The 17,301-nt window shown below is 42.3% G+C and overlaps 1 protein-coding gene across 1 annotated transcript; it reads left to right on the top strand.

Moving 5' to 3' along the window:
* The first annotated feature begins 1,936 nt into the window (after positions 1–1,936).
* On the top strand, positions 1,937–13,625 carry gapdhs (glyceraldehyde-3-phosphate dehydrogenase, spermatogenic). Its single transcript, XM_080895589.1, has 11 exons — positions 1,937–2,032; positions 9,107–9,166; positions 9,886–9,982; positions 10,883–10,989; positions 11,804–11,894; positions 11,982–12,100; positions 12,218–12,299; positions 12,410–12,561; positions 12,694–12,856; positions 12,949–13,046; positions 13,141–13,625. Exons 2-11 carry the CDS (start codon positions 9,138–9,140, stop codon positions 13,208–13,210), a joined length of 1,008 nt encoding a protein of 335 aa, XP_080751715.1. The 5' UTR covers positions 1,937–2,032; positions 9,107–9,137; the 3' UTR covers positions 13,211–13,625.
* Positions 13,626–17,301: the final 3,676 nt, after the last annotated feature.

Below are 17,301 nucleotides of genomic sequence, written 5' to 3'. Positions count from 1 at the left end.
CTGTTCTGCATCAATATGATCACACGTGCTTCACTATTGAGGTCTAGGCACTAGGGAGGCCACATGACTGATGGTGTTCCCATATTTGTTTTTCTATCCAGATATGCTTTTACTGCACTGACAGTGTGTTTGGGATCATTGTCATGCTGAAAGATAAACCTGTTCGAGTCAGAATCAGAGTCTTTCCTAATGGTACTACATGGTGATCAAAATGAAAATGTATACTTTTCGGTGTTCATAATTCCATCAATTTTGACAAGACCAGTTCTTGTGTATAGATTCAATCAAATTATGTGTTTTTGTGACAAGCTTGTCACAAAGTGCCTAAGTGGTTTAACATAAATAAGTAAATAAACATTCCTCTGAAAATGGTCAGGTACAAGGATGGGACTGAAAATGAGAAATCATCCAATGTCCAACAGCTTCAGAAAGCCTGAAGAATTATTACTCAAGACTATTTTATTTATTTATTTTGTATATAAACATTATGTAGGAGTAGGGATAATAGGTATTGATTTATGAATAACTTGACATGAATAACTTAACCTTATAATATACTACAGTATATTTCTAACTAACTACATATCTTATTTTATTTCTTTAACTTTCTCTTTACAGTTCTTTCATTAAAAATGTAATATACTTTAGGCACACGCACGCAGACGCAACCTAAAACACAATTTACCTAATTAACATAATGCATTGTCATAATTCTCTTTATTTTACACAACACCATAGATAGATAGATAGATAGATAGATAGATAGATAGATAGATAGATAGATAGATAGATAGATAGATAGATAGATAGATAGATAGATAGATAGATAGATAGATAGATAGATGGCGCTGTTAGTCCTTATTTCGGATTTATTTCCGATGCTTCATAGCCTTCATAGCCTTTTACCGTAACTATAAGGCTATGTGAGCTAAACAAGTTACAGATTCGTTATGATTCGTCACTTTCATTAAACGACATCCTCTAGACGGAGCAGCTTGCTGTACGATGCTGAAACCAAACACTGAATCTATACTGACGAAATTCGAAAGGGGGTTGTGAAGCATGTGCAAATAACGTCCCTCCTACTGCACTGCAGGGATTTCCCATTTTATGACTGCACGCATCCTGCCTCACGTAGGCTTGTTCTTAGTCTGACATGTGATCTGAAGAAAAGAAGAAAGAACAGAGCTAGCATATTTACGTGTGTGTGTGTTTTATTATTATTATTAGTAGTAGTAGTAGTATCATTATGCGGGATACTGTATTTTATTGCATATTGGTCGTACGGTCATAATCGATTAGTCCAGTTTAGAATACCGCCAGTTCTTCATGTATGACTACGTGACATGTCCAGGGCTCCCTACATATCGCTGCATACATCCATATGGGCTCTCTCACACACTAACTGCCCTCCATAGGAGGGCCAGTCTGCAGTCAGATCAATGCACAATCGAGGCCTGCTACCAAAGCGTTTGGCCCTCCATCCTACCCTCCCACACGTAGAGTGTCACCAGCCTAGTTACTTTGTATGCTTAACTCGCACTTTTGCGATCTAAACCAGCTAGTGCGGGCTCATGAATTGTTCCTATGTAGCCTGTAACAGCTTTATTAAAGCAAATGTGCCCCATTATATTACATCAGAGCCTCGTGTAACCGCTGAGCATCTTGGGACATCGGACCAAAATCTTCATCATTTCATCGCTGGCGTCCTGCCAGCCTCGCTCTTCCTGTCTGTGCATTTCTTTTGATATTCTTATGAATATCACCTTTCATCCTCTACGCCACCCTCGATCCTGCCCTGCGGACAGGCTCTGTGAATAAAGACGTTAACCACACCGACGATTCATTCTTCCGTTACTATGGCAGCGAGGAGAGACCGTGAGCATGTACGCGTTCAGAATGGAGTCCTGACAGAAGATGGCATGACGTCACGTCGCCAGGGCGACCAGGCTTCCCGAGTCACGTGTCTAATATAAAAGCGGAAGGCGCCTCGGTGAACTGCGCACACAACTCAAGAAGCATCATCCGTGAGGTAAGCCGCTACACCGCTTTGCTTTTCAGCGCAAGGACTCAACTAACGTCTGACTTTCAAGTATTTTTAAGTATTCAGGTAGAAGAAATGAATTCCGCTCTACTTTCAGTGTTTCACTCCTCTTTCAGGATGTAGCTACGTGACTCGCGGAAGCTGGTGAGCTTATCATCGCCCTGCATCCACGATTCATTAAGTCGGGCACATAAAACGTCGAAGTGGTGCAGAATGAGAGGAAATAGGCCCCACGTGTGCTGCAGGGGTGGTTTATGGTTTATTAAGTGTGTCATTTTTGGCAGGGTTCACGCTTGTATTGTACAGGAAGAGAGGATGCGGCCGTGGCCTTGCAGTCTGGAGAGAGGCAGGCTGTTGTGTTATGTGTTCTGTCTGCGCCATTTTTAACATAATGTGGCTTCAATTAAGAAATAAATCCCGAAAAACACGAAAACAATCCCAATTAGACTGCACTGTGAATTATCATGACGTAATTGTCGTGTATTAAGTTTGCTCCATTCATTCGTCTCAGCGGGCAACGTGACATTGGCAGCTCGGAGTGCTGCATCTGCGGAAGTGGATTAGTCTCCATGTTATGTAACCCAATAGAAAAATGAAGCCTATCTCAGAAGCATACTGATCAGTAGAGTTAGGAGGCAGATGCTTGAATGAATATGTCCCGCAGTGATGCACAGGGATGTAGGGACTTGAAGGTGGAGGATGAGTAGATGAAGGTGACGCTACGTGCTTGCTCCTGTCTTCACCATGAAGTCTGTCGACGTTGCGCCATTCTCAGCTGAGCTGTGCGCCTGCAATTACTGCAGCCTACATGAGGCAGAGGCCTCAGAGATGAGCGAATGGACAAAATGAATAAGCTATGGTTTATTTCATGGCAGAGAGAAGGAGGCTGCAACTCCCCCCTCTTGATGAGTGTCGCATGATTCTGCCGCAGTTTACTCCAGACTGGACTGACCTGTTGATGCAGTTCTCTGCTTAGGAGGCCCGTGTTCTCCTTTAATGGCACAGAAGCATACAGGATACAGTTATTGTTCAATTCGTTATTAATAGAAAAGGTCAGATGGGTTCAGTACAGGAGAATTATGAGATCACAAGCGTGAATTCATTATTTTAAACTCCACAGAGAATCGTGATGTTTGTCAATATTTGTGTAGTAATACATTATTTGTGTAGTAATAAATACCACGATGTTGGGTTATTAGTTAAGGTGAACAGTGTTTTTGCTGCTGATTGATTTCATATGCAGGTGTGGTGGGCTACATGCAGATGGAGCCATGGTTGACTGTTGAAGGTCATCCCTCCGGCTAGTGAAGGTCACAGCAGGCCCAGAGCTCCAGTGCTGATACCGATCAGCCAGTAATGCTTCATCTTAGACTCCTTTGTCAGCCTGAAATCATTTATTGAGATTTCAACCATGAAGGGGCACTCACACGTTAGCTCATACTGCTCTACGCTGAAGGTCACAGTATCTTAGGATCCTTAGCAGTCATGCTAAGCACTGTAGTCACACCCTGTGCTGTCAAGAGGCCTTCAGGTGATGTGCATGACCGATGATGACCTGTTCCTTTAGATTTATTTCTTCTACAGAGTAAAGAAATATAGAATTTAAAATTAATGCCGGGGAGTTTAGCTAGTCTCTGCCTGTAACACACGGGACATGCTATCCTGAGGTGGAGTTCAACCATGTAATTACTAAGATGTAGAAAAGCAGGGGCTCATGTGGCCTCTTTGATGTTGGGTGTAAATGTGGGCTTGATTTTCGTGTGCTGTCTGCAGGAAGAACGCTATCAGGCCACGTTAGTCATGCCGGAAAATATTCCCTACCTTGAACCACTCATTTTACACCCAGGTACTTGTGGGTAAAACCCTACCCACATTAAATGACCACATCCTGTAGATGGTGGGTTGTCCCCTCTACTAAAAGTTAGTTTTGCGATGACACAGATTTACAAGTAGCCTTGAGTCATTCTTGAAGCACTTATGAGTCGCTGTTTCTAGATTAATTCAGGTTTTCCATCAAAGGAGTTTAGTGGATTACAGGCTGAGGTTGGTGTGAGTGTCCCACTTGACTGTGCTCTGCAGACGTCTTATCACCCTGCAATCTTTTTTAGGTTGTCTGAGCGAGAAGGAACTCCAGAGTGATTCAGCGCTCTGTGCGTAACTGCCCCCAATTTGAGGAAATAAACTCTTGAAAAATGTAGGAAGTAGAGCGTGTGGATGTAAGATTGCCTCACTTATTCAGCACAGCACTTCTTATGGATATTACAGTTATAATATATGTTATAGTATGTGGATTTTTGCATAACCAACATCTTTTTAAGACAAGCAGAGAACACCGCATCATTTTACCAACGTGCTGTGGCTTAGCTTATGATATAAAAGGAGGCAAAAGACAGGGACTAACACTTAAAAACCAGTCACAAATTAGTGCTGTGAGGACTGTGTGTGTCTGTGATCAGCATAACTGGGATCAGGGAGTCACGTGTCCTTCTGCTGAGTCCTCTGCAGTTTGATACAGCACAGGCTTTACTAATTCATGATGGCCGGTGTGTGCACAAACTCTATACAAGTTTTAGTGGATTACCAAACCATTATAGGCCTCATTGTATTCATCTTATCAAAGCTGGTGTATCTGGTCATAGGAATACACAATTGAGTGCCACTAATTAAATGCCTAATAGAAAAGTAGGTCTTCTAATCGGCCTGTCCCTGTCCACAGAAGGCCGGTATATTAATTACAACACCAAAATACAACAGTAAAATAGTGAAATAGGGGAAAAGCCCTTATTGGAATGGAAATTGCAGTAATAGTATGACTTTTCCCATATAACTTTAACTCTATAGTGCCCAGCAGTGCATAGTGAAAGTGATACGAACATTTTTATGGCGTTCTCTCAGAATAATAACATAATAGTATAGCTCACTGCGACTTGTTTGATTTTTGCAAATCATCCAGAAGCGGCAAGAACAGAAGACATTACCTAATTGGATAGTGCGCCCGGCCTCTGGCCAATCAATCTACTGCAGTGGAAAACCACTGGAGAGAGAGCGAGGGTGTGTCAGGGGGATAGATAGCTGTGGGGGAGGGGTTGCAAAATAAGGGCAAATGAAGGAGGAAAGCCAGAGGAGTTAGTGGGCAGGAAAAGCCCTGTCAGAGTCAGTGAGTTCACTCACTCACTGACAAATCTTTCAGATGGAAGCGCTTCCAATGAATGCACCAAAGCAAACCAAAGAGCGAGAAAATTAGCTTCAGTCTGCCTCCCATGCAGTCAATAGAGTGAGCTGTGTCTCTCCTTCAGCTCCGTCTCTTGTGTGTGAACAGTGTTACGTAGCAGAACATCTGTGCTACCTCAAACTTATGTCCATATAAGGGTTTGTAGCAAGTCCCTGCAGATCGTATGTTGTTCAAAGGAGACATATTTTGAAGAAACACAATCAGTGTTTGTTTTGTCAATCGTAGGTGCTCGACGCTGTAAAAAATGTGCACAGAAGGAAAGAAATGCTGTGTCATTATGCTCCACTCCCCTCTATTCCTTTCACTTACGCGTCCGCTCTCAATTTTGAGAATTTATTTTTTTCCACCTGCTGATCGTCTTTGTCCTTTTTCTGGTCGAATAGTTATGAGTCATCTCTCTCCCTCAACAGTCCCTCCAGTGCACGTACAGCAAACACTGGAGGGGCCCCTGTTCTGCACCCCCTCTGCATAAACCTGGGTGAGGAATATAGGCCAAAGCCTTGGGGGTTGGGGGAGTCTGTGTCGGTGGTGGTGGGGTTACGCAGACAAATGAGCGCCGACAAATAGAGGGATGGAGGGAGGGTGGTGAATTTTAATGATTAGTTTGGGTGGTGGGAATGAGCAGAGGGCAAATGTGTGGAACTCATGGAGCCAGCAAAAGTAAGGGAGGGATAACAGCTCGAAGTGCAGGTCAGAAGGGAAGGACAACAAGCACGCACCATATGTCCAGCTATTCAGTATGATCTAAGCTTTAATACCATTCATTCTTTTATTCCTTTCACCTGTTCAGAACGATTTTCACCACCAATTTCTTGGAGCAGCCTTGTTCACCTACATTTAGATCAGATCTCAATTTTTTCCCAGTCTTGCATTGACTCCTCAGGTCAGTCTGTCTTTCTGTAAATGCCAAACAGTGTTTGGTGCATCTGCGTGCAATGCATGGTCAGAAAAGTATAGAATGCTTATGTTCCTTCTTTGAACAATTGAATGAGTATCAGCAGATTGGAAGCTGCAGTTACCAGCATATCACCTCTCCGCCCTGCACAGTGCTGTCTTTGTGAGATGTGGCACGTCTGTGCGAGCACTCTTGGGGGGTGGGTAATAACAGACCAGTGCTGTTTGGGCTGACGGTAAATTCAAATGCAATGTCCTCGGTAGATATGCGCAATAAAAACCTGGTGCAATTTAGGCGACCTTTAGTGAAACTATGGTGTTGTAATTGTTGCACAAAAACCTTACAAAGTGTAATGTAATATACCTCACCATTAGCATGATGCAAAGAGTTTTACTGGTTATCATAGTGCTCCTTAAATGGACTACTAAATAGTGATGCATGCAGCCTGATACCAGCGACCTTCATCGTGTCATGACAGAAGTGCCTGCCATGACATGAGTCTGTCTTTAGTATGTCCTCCATCATGCCGTCCTGCAAAGATCTGTCTCCTTGTGAGCGCCCTGCTATTCCATTTTCTATCTTTAGTTCAGTATAAAAGCCTCTTAAAAAGTAAGAGAGCGGCTGTTTTGTTATGGTTACCCGAGGCAGCTGCTCCGTGTTGGAAAAACTTGGAGCAAGAAGAGAGAAAATCGAGGAGGGAAATGAACTGTGAAACAGGCAACAAGGGCAGAGAGAGGTGGAGGGGGGGACCCTGCAGTGTTTTGTGAATGCACAAAAGGTGAAACCTGAGAACTGCGCGGTCACACTGGACCTTCTCCCTCTCTCTTGTCCCCTCTCCATCTTTTTTTTTTTTTTTTTTTGTCTTGGTGACCTTGTGTGTGGATGCAAGCAGCAGAACACAAAATGGCCGCTCTTGCCTTCAGCGGACGGTGCTGCAAACATGGAAACAAGAAGTCTAATAACTGAAAGCACTGAGGCCATCACAGGTCGCATCACATCACTGCTGGCAGGCTGTTCGATAAATTGATTCTGACTGGAAACAAATGGTGCCGCTCCTCTCTGCTTTAATGACTACAGCAGATACATCCAGGTGAAAATAATCCAGAGTCTCATGTACAGTTATTTTTGCGTGAAAGAAAGAGAGCGATTATTCATCATAATCTGGCACTCCCTTTATTCTATTTAAAGTGCTCCCACAATGCATTTCACCAGATCCACGACCTGCCCTACTTGCTTGTCAGAGAGACACGCACACATTTGTGTAGACACACACACGCTCTCTGTCTCTCTCACACACACACACACACACCCGCGCGCGCGCGCACACACACACACACACACACACACACACACACACACACACACACACACACACACACACACACACACACACACAACAGATTAGGAGATTACAGTTGTCTAAAATGACGAACAGCCAGTTCCAAGGACAATCCGCATTGCCCTTACTTACTCTACCTGCCCTGCCACTCGCACATATACACACACTTACATGCACATGCTGTCTCACACACACAGCACCAGCATCACCAGCACTGCTTTGATTGTGAACGTGTTATTGGTTGGTGACAAGCTACAGATGGAAACCTCCCATAACCCCCCAACATGAGGTTGCATGAGTTGGGAGACTAATATAGAGAGAGCGAGGACAGCGAAGGAGCTGAAGGGGCGGAGAGGGGAAGCAGAGCTGGTAGAAAAGACAAGAAGGGTGGGACTAGGAGGAGGTGTAGTGAGGAGGAACCAGAGTGTTCCAGTATGAAAGGGAGAGGAAGGTAGAGGGAAAAAGGTCATGCTTCCTCTCTATCAAGTCCCTGCTTGCTCCACATACCTACCTCCTTCCCTTTATATCCCATTGTTGTCGAAACATGTCGCTGCATGAGGTAACACCTCCCTACTCCTGCGGCAGTTGCCTGTACAACACATTTTTTTGGCAGCCTGTATTTTTCCCCTGTTGCCATTAAACACAGTCACACTCTTGCACACTTTCTGGCTTGTGCTATGCTTTCAGTCATCATACCTGGCTCAAAAATGTCATGCAAATTCATGAGCGTTCTTCACAGGTGTTAAGTGTTTTTGCCTTTAGTGCTAATGCGTCACAGAGGGCATCCAGGTATTGTGAGATGACAGTTTTTTACAGTGTTGCCTCAATGCTGAAATCACCGAAGGGGCTGATGTTGAAATTTGGGCATTTCAAATCTTTTTAAGATGTTGCATACGACAACATGTAACCTCACTTCACCCCACACGGCCTCCGACTGAGTGGAGAGGACAGAAACAAGTGTGAGGATCAGTGTAAAACGTGGAGGAGAGAAGGAGAGGAAGACAAAAAAGACCATCTGTAAATTCAAAGTGAAATGGATGATAGAGGGTAGCTTGGCACAAATGGATTTGTGATTTATTGCACATGTGCTTCTTTTTGGTTTTGCCTGCTCATTTCCTGTGGTTGTATGAGTGTAAGGTCATGTATTAACTTGCCACAAATTTTTTTTCTTGACTTCCGGTATATTATATTCATTTTGACACTGCAAGCCAACAATATATCTGTCCTTCCTAAAGCTGCTTCATTTTCTTGGGGCTGCACCCTGCCTGACTCTGATGTTTTAAAAATTTTATATATCAGCTATTTTTGGCTGGGTTGACAACATCCATCCATCCATCCATCCATTCGCTTCCGCTTATCCTTCTCAGGGTCGCGGGGGGCGCTGGAGCCTATCCCAGCTGTCATAGGGCGAGAGGCGGGGTACACCCTGGACAGGTCGCCAGTCTGTCGCAGGGTTGACAACAGATGGCATTTTTATCTGCCTTATCTGGGGTTGATGGCTTGCTTGTTATTTTCTGTCATTTGATGTTCAATGTTGTTTAAATTAATTCATTTCAAATGTGATGATTTATTTAATTTTCTTTCTTTTTCTTCCAGGTTACTCCACACTCCCTAAGCAGCAGCCACCATGTCAGACCTCTGTGTTGGAATCAATGGGTCAGTTTGAAACACACACACACACACACACACACACACACACACACACACACACACACACACACACACACACACACACACACACACGGACACTACTAAGATGGGTAAGAGTGACTTCTGGTGGTTACAGTAGGATATCATTGAAGCAAAAACTGGGGCTGGGCAAGCATTGGTGGTTAGTAAAGATGTGTTAAAGAGGAACCAAAGGGCAAATGCACCATAACACCATAACAAATTCATTATTAACAAGTAATAACTGCACAGTAAAGCCTGTTTTGATGCTGAAAGGTTTACTGTGATATTGAATTGAAATTATTAGAAGTAAACACTCTCCATGATTGAGCCACCTCTTCCTTTAGCCATCGTTCAAATTATATTATATTGTGGTTACAGTTTGAGGCTATATTTGTTTTCAGGACTAAAAAAAAGATAATTGTTTTTTTGTTCAGAAATAATTTCATCCACCGTAACATTTCTGTAATATCACAGTCACAGATGTGCTTGTAGTGAGGGACACAATCTGTCTATTTTTGAGTAATTGAAAAAGCATGACATGATGTGGACATATAAGAGTGTAGTGAAAGTTCCTCGTATTAAAACTGTAAAGTGTTGCTGCAGTGGACATGGACTGATCCCATGGGTGCTGTGACATCCTGAGGAAGTTTCCCACTGTTTTCCCATGGCAACTATTCCTAATCTCTCCATCTCTGTCTCTGCAGATTTGGTCGCATTGGCCGCCTGGTCCTGAGGGCTTGCCTTCAGAAGGGCATCAAGGTTGTGGCTATCAATGACCCGTTCATTGACCTGCAGTACATGGTGAGTAAATCTACTGCCTGCTAAGTAGGGCTGTGCAATATGACAAAAATCTCATATCCCGATATAAGACGTTTATCGTCCTGACAACGATATAAATCACAAAAATGCAATATTTTCTGTAAATTCTGTGACTCTCGGGCAACTCGACTTGTGTGAAGTTTTTCCAGCTGGGCGTCCTTTACCTGGATGCGAGTGTTTTAACCGATGCATGAAACTATACATTTTTAGACATAAGTTGTAACGGCCGCCGTTTTCTTTCAAAGTTTAGTCTAAGGTTTATTTTTTAGCACCTAACGGCTCTTTTTTTTTCCTTCTCATCCGTAAACTCTCTGCATGCTCTTTCACGTGATTCAGTTTATTTTGAAAAGTCTCAACAGGATCTTGAGCTTTATTGTGAAAGGTTTAGTAGAAAACAAACAAGCGGACAGCGGAGCCACGCCATGGTTTTACCATCATTGTTGCTAACGACAACATGTAAAAATAGGCGCTTGTCCGTGTGGTTATATTAAATATAAGAGAAAGAGAGAACTTTAAGAAATGAATATAGCCACTACAGTGACCATCAAAACGATGAAAAAATATTGCTGTAAACAGCTTATTTTACGACACCACGAAACAAACGATAGCGTAAAATGAAACGATAGACGTTTTTATATCGTCATCCGATATATATTTTATATCGAACAGCCCTACTGCTAAGTTATCTAAATTATTCAGGCTGTGTAGTATAAATCCATGACATGTTGTCATGTAGGAATGGACGTCTGTTGTTTGGGTGCTAATAGAAAACTTAATCTCTGAAAACTGCCCAGAAAATTCCAGGAGGGTATAGAACGTGTTTGCTTCCTTGTGAAGCACTCCCCATATTAACGTCATCACTGTCATCCCTCCTGCTTCTAGGTTTACATGTTCAAGTACGACTCCACTCATGGCCGTTACCGTGGTGAAGTGTCTGCAGATAATGGCAAACTTGTCGTCGATGGCCAAGCCATTTCTGTCTTCCAGTGGTAAGTAACGACAGCATTAACTGGCCCGTGGCTGTGTTCTGCTACAGAGTGCAGATGTTCCAGTTCAGTTTTTTTTTTATATAAAGCTGCTTCATTTTTCAAAGTAAACATCCAGTGACATTAGAGGAAGAACATCAGCAATCTTCTCTGACCAGGCATATGATGAGAGTGGGGAAGAGTGTAGACAGGAGCGGTACAAAGCACTGACTATGGCTCCAAGAAAAGTTGCTGCTCTGCAATTGTGGCATATAAAGAAACAGGGAGTGAGAAAAGGGAAGTGAAGAAGAAGTGGTCAGTTCACTATGGGAAGTCCCCCCCCAGCAGCTTGAGGATATAATGACTGCAACAACTGAGGGATGATTGAGGGTCACCTGACCCAGCCCTAGTTATGAGCTTTTGAAAAAGGAAAGTTTTAAGTCTGATCTTATAGAGAGGGTGTCTCTGTCCCAAATCCAAGCTTGGAGCTGGTTCCATAGGAGAGGGCCTTTAGAGCTGAAGGCGCTGCCTCCCATTTTACTTTTAGAAACTCCAGGAACCACAAGTGAGTCTCAGAGCGATATGCCTTGTTGGGATAATATGAGGTTTTTAGGATGTGATGGGCCGCATATTTAGCATTTTGCATGTGAAAAGAAAGACTTTTAAAATCAATTAGCCAGCTGTATGTAGTAATACTCCTGTTTCGAGGTTTTTTTTGTTTGTTTTTTAGGATAAAATACAGTAACGTGAACCAGGCAAAAGCAAAAGAAGCTGTTGTACAGAGACCTGCCAAATTTAAGGTGATTCTGGACTGATGCAGTTTCTTCTATAACTCTAGTATGAAGCCAGCTGAAATCCCCTGGGGCAGCTCTGGAGCCAAATATGTTGTTGAGTCCACTGGAGTTTTCCTCAGTGTTGAGAAGGCCTCTGTAAGTACAAAAACACAGACAAACACAGACAAACGCAATGACATTCCAGGAAATGTTTCGAACCTGCGCTCTCTCTCCCAATCACAGTCTCACATCCAGGGTGGTGCAAAGCGTGTGGTTGTGTCAGCCCCCTCACCTGATGCTCCAATGTTTGTCATGGGAGTTAATGAGGACAAATACGACCCCTCCTCCATGACTATTGTCAGGTAACATAATTTAATTGTTAACCTAAATTTAGCTTTAGAACCTCAAAAGAAACCCTAAATATCATATCTACTAGTATATTGTAAAATAACTAATCGTGTCTGTTGCTCTGTTCATAGTAATGCCTCCTGCACCACCAACTGCCTTGCCCCCCTGGCCAAAGTCATCCACGATAGCTTTGGCATCGAGGAGGCCCTCATGGTAAGTAAGAGTAATTCTATACAGTATCTGAGTATGATAAGCAAATGTAATATTTATGATCTTCTTTTTTAAGTCTTAAAGGTTAATAATGTGTCATGTGATATCTGTAGACAACAGTCCACGCATACACAGCCACACAGAAGACAGTGGATGGTCCCAGTGCCAAGGCCTGGCGTGACGGCCGTGGTGCCCACGCAAACATCATTCCAGCTTCCACTGGTGCTGCCAAGGCAGTGGGCAAAGTCATTCCTGAACTCAATGGGTAAAGACACACATACAAAAGTTTCAGCTGCCTAAGATGGTGTACACTTTAGCCAGTTGTTGAAGAAATGAAGACTGATTAATAAAAAGTGCAGAAGTCACTTTTTTGTCCTCTGCCTCCTTCTTTCTGTAGTAAGCTGACAGGCATGGCATTCAGGGTGCCAGTGGCCGATGTGTCAGTGGTGGATCTGACATGCCGTCTCTCCAAGCCTGCTTCATACGCTGAGATTAAGGAAGCCGTCAAGAAGGCCGCCGAGGGACCCTTGAAAGGAGTGCTGGGTTACACCGAGGACCAGGTATTCTATATAAACAGCTGATTTAATATTGTTATCATCGATCTGTGATTTGCTTTACTTTACACTCACGTGGTGTGCTTTGTGTTTGCCAGGTGGTGTCCTCTGATTTCATCGGTGATACCCATTCCTCCATCTTTGATGCTGGTGCTGGCATCTCCCTCAATGACAACTTTGTCAAGCTCATTTCCTGGTGAGTTTTCAGCATGTCCCGTCCAGCCCCTCATAGAAAACAGGAAGTCTGAAGAAAAGATGCTAACTAATTCATTTTCCTTTCCTCCAACCAGGTATGATAATGAGTACGGCTACAGCAACCGCGTTGCCGACCTGCTGCTGTACATGCACTCCAAGGAGTAGGCACTTTCTGTCCACCAAGGAAATCAGCAAAGGGACCACCCCTAATTCATCCTTTACTTCCACCCTTCTCTTTTACACACAAGCCCAACCCATAGTCATAGCATCACAACCATTAGCTCTACTACAGTATATGTAGGCAGCAGCAGTGTGTTTGAGTGTTTATGAGTTATTCTGGTTTTGTTTTATTCTTCTTATAATTCCAAGGCGACTGTTTGGTGAAATTTTTGTGTCCGTGTGCCCCTCTCCACCTCCCACTGCCACCTTAGATGTGTCATTATGACTCAGTACTATGGTAACTACTGTATCCATCGCCCTGTTGGTGTGTTTAAAGGCTTTATCACCAGTAAAAGGAGGAAGCTGAGAGGCAGAACTATTCCAACTCTGCTGAAGGATAAATAAAAGTTGAAAAACCTCATGTTGTCCTGTTTTATGCTTCCAATCAACCAAAACACAACTTGTTTGACTGAAATATGTAATAACAACCATTAACACTGTGATATACAGAATTACTAGAATTACTGTAACAATGATAACAAGAAGATCCATGACATAGCCACTACTCCTGGTCATGACAGCATTTTAAATTAGCTGTTACTGTGATCTTTGGGTATGGACATGCAGAGGAGGGATGGTGGATGCACTCGACAAAAGATCCACACTGAAAATTATCGTGATTTGCTTTGAACTCCAACTTCATATTCAAAAGTTCTGGCAAAAGCAGCTGTGTTTTAATCCACAGGATAATCTTCCAATTTCCAATTTTATTTATAAAACACTTTTAAATACCCAGCAAAGGAAAAAAGTGTTGTACAGAAAATAAGTTAAAACAATAGAATAACAGAAAACAGCAAAATAAATAAATAAAACACATAAAACATAAAATTAAAACAGCCCTATATTAAAACAAAAAACAAGATAAAACAGCATAGAATCACCTAAAAACAACTGAAATAAAAACCAACATCTCACATGAGTCAAATTCAGGGTAAAGAGGTGGGTTTTCAAGAGTGACTTAAAAACAGGTAAAGAACTGGCCTGTCTAATCTCTAAAGGAAGCTCGTTCCACAGTTTTTGAGCTGCTACAGCAAAAGCACGATCCCCTCGAAGTTTATGCCCAGTCCTGGGTACATTCAGGAGCAGCTGATCAGCTGACCTGAGAGAGTGGGGTGGGTGTATAAGGCTGTAGCAGCTCAGAGAGATACAATGGGGCTAGGCCATGGAGAGCTTTAAAAGTAAATAAAAGAATTTTAAAATGAATCCCAAAAGAAATGGGCAGCCACTGAAGTGAAGCTAAAACAGGGGAAATGTGCTCAAACTTTTGAGTGCCAGTTAAAAGACGAGCTGCGGCATTTTGCACCCTCTGTAGATGACTAATATATGATGCGCTGACCCCAATATAAAGTGCATTACAGTAATCCAGCCGAGTGGTAACAAAGGCGTGGATCACTGTCTCAAAGTGCTGCTGTGAAAGAATTGGCTTTATTTTTGCCAGCTGCCTGAGGTGAAAGAAGCTAGATTTTACCACTGCCTTAATTTGATTATTAAACTTCAGATCACAGTCCACTTTGACCCCTAGGTTTGTGACAGTTGGCTTAACATACTGGGCCAGGGAATCTACATACACATTGGGGGTCTCAGTGGGGCTACCAAAAACCATCACCTCTGTCTTTTTATCATTGAATTTTAAAAAGTTAACAGACATCCAAGTCTTAATGTCATCGAGACACTGAAATAATGGCTGTGTAAGGTATCTGCCTTTTTTCTTTAGAGGGACATAGATCTGACAGTCATCAGCATAAAAGTGGAAAGCAATGCCATGCTTTCTCAGTACAGAACCAAGAGGAAGCAGATATAAAGAGAAGAGGAGGGGGCCTAGAACTGAGCCCTGTGGGACACCACACAAGAGGGGAGCGGAGTACGACACATAGTCACCGAGGCTGACACAAAAAGTTCGCCCTGCCAAGTAGGACCTGAACCACTCCAGTGCTGTGCCCCTAATGCCCACCCAGTCCTCCAAACGAGAGAATAAAATGGTATAATCCACGGTATCAAACGCAGCTGTCAAATCTAAAAGCACAAGAACAACACAGTCCCCAGCATTAGTCGCTAAAAATATGTCATTAAAAACTTTTAAAAGGGCTGATTCAGTGCTATGAAAGGGTTTAAAACCAGATTGAAAACCTCGAGAATTTTGGAAAGAAAAGGTAGGTACTTCATGCATGTGTCTTAAAGGCAACCCCCTAGCGCACACACACACACAGATGTGTTTAGATGCTCTTGTTCTTCAATGAACTGTGCACAAGTCAAGTATATAAATCATATTTGATTCAGATTTAACAACAAAAGTATGAGTTGATTTAATTCACACGAGAGAATCGTGGATGCAGATAATATCCACTCTAGATCGTAGGTTACAACTTTGAAGCGTCACAAGTTCAAACTTGCTCAGTTTGATCCTGACTTGATTGTCATGCTTAAATGTTTCTACTCGTGCTCTGTAGAATAGAAACAGCTGTTCTACAGACACTGAGATGTAAACATGGGCTTCTTAACTAATAAGACAATAGCCATTTTTTGTGTATTGATATGTCAGTATTTGGTCATAATTATAAAAACTAAAGTTGGCTAGTAAATGTCAAAATTTGTTTTGTATACAGAGATAGGAAAAACGTGGGAGATTAATAATACATTGCCAGCTCTGATGTATCAAGTTAATGCTGCCATGAGAGAATAACTGCATATTTTTAACGTTAAAGTTCAAGTCAGCTCTGCAAAAACAGGGGACTGGTCACTGAGGACACCTGCTGTCTTTTTTGCAATACTGCAGAAAGGCACAGTCTGCATGCTGCTGTGATGCAGGAACATTTTTTAACTAAGCTTGTCGCTGCCTTGGCAACTTTAATTGCTCTTAAGAGCATTTGACATGCAAAACTCTGAACTCAGCTGTGCTGCAGTGCTTCCTGTTGTTTAACCGTATATATTTTCACCACCTCAGTAGGGGCAAAAAGTGCCATGAGCATGTTACATTGATCAACGGGTGTGTATCGTGAAGTGATATGAGAATGTGTATATTATTACAACTGCACATCACTTGCAGCTACAGCAATGGCAGTAAAAGTGAAAATCTGGGACTGAGTCGGAGGGATATCATTCCCATCATTCCTTTTTCAGAAACACAGATAGTTTTCGAGTATTAGATGCGTATGACCATAAGGATTGTATGTGGTTTACCATCAGCTTTAGTGCTACGGCTAAATGGGCAAAAGCTTGAGATTTTATTTCATTTATAAAATAACAACTTTAAAGGTCAAAAAAGTTCTGATGGTAAAATATTACACTAACTTTATAAATGACAGTTTCTTAGATCTCATGGCCGTAGACTGCCATTCTTAATGATTGATGGAAACACAAAAGATGATATTGAATCATCTGCATTGTTGAAAATGTTTATGTTAAAGGACTCTTTTTGTTCGTTTCTTGTTGTTGTTCTTGTGAACTGGACACACCATGTGACTGAGACCTAGTCTCTGAACTTCTGCCTGATAAACGTGGATTTATCAATTCTTTCAGGTTAACCAGCATTGAAGGGGTCTGGTTTAAGTTTTTAAGAATGAATTTTCTAGCTGCCTATTTTCCCCAGTAACAATCTTTAAATCCCAACAGAAAACATTTTCTTTTCATTTGTTTTTCCAACTTCAGACTAACTTTAATTTACTGCCATTTTTCCTCCCCCCACATGGAGGTAGTTTGTAATCAGTTCCCTTATTTTGTTGTCTGTCTGTTTGTTAGTAGTCAAGTGTCCACACTTTTGAAGATATAATTTTCCAATTTTGCATGGTTTATTACCCACAATCTTTGGGGTGAATCATGTTCAAACTTCACAGCAATATAGGCCTTGGGGGACCTGAGGACCTAACTATGCTAAACATTTTACCATGACCTCTTCAGCAGCTGGAAACTTATATCAGGCAAGAATGGGACCAAATTCCAACATCAAACCTCTAGGATCTCATAATCTTGATGTGCAGAAACAGTTTTGGAAAGAAGAGGAAATGCTACATCGCAGAAAACATTTCCCCGTCCCAACTATT

This window comes from Rhamphochromis sp. 'chilingali', assembly GCF_963969265.1.
Source record: "Rhamphochromis sp. 'chilingali' genome assembly, chromosome: 11".
Taxonomy (NCBI): Eukaryota; Metazoa; Chordata; class Actinopteri; order Cichliformes; family Cichlidae; genus Rhamphochromis; species Rhamphochromis sp. 'chilingali'.
Note: the sequence above shows the minus strand (reverse complement) of the source record. Positions and strands in the feature narration are given on the sequence as shown.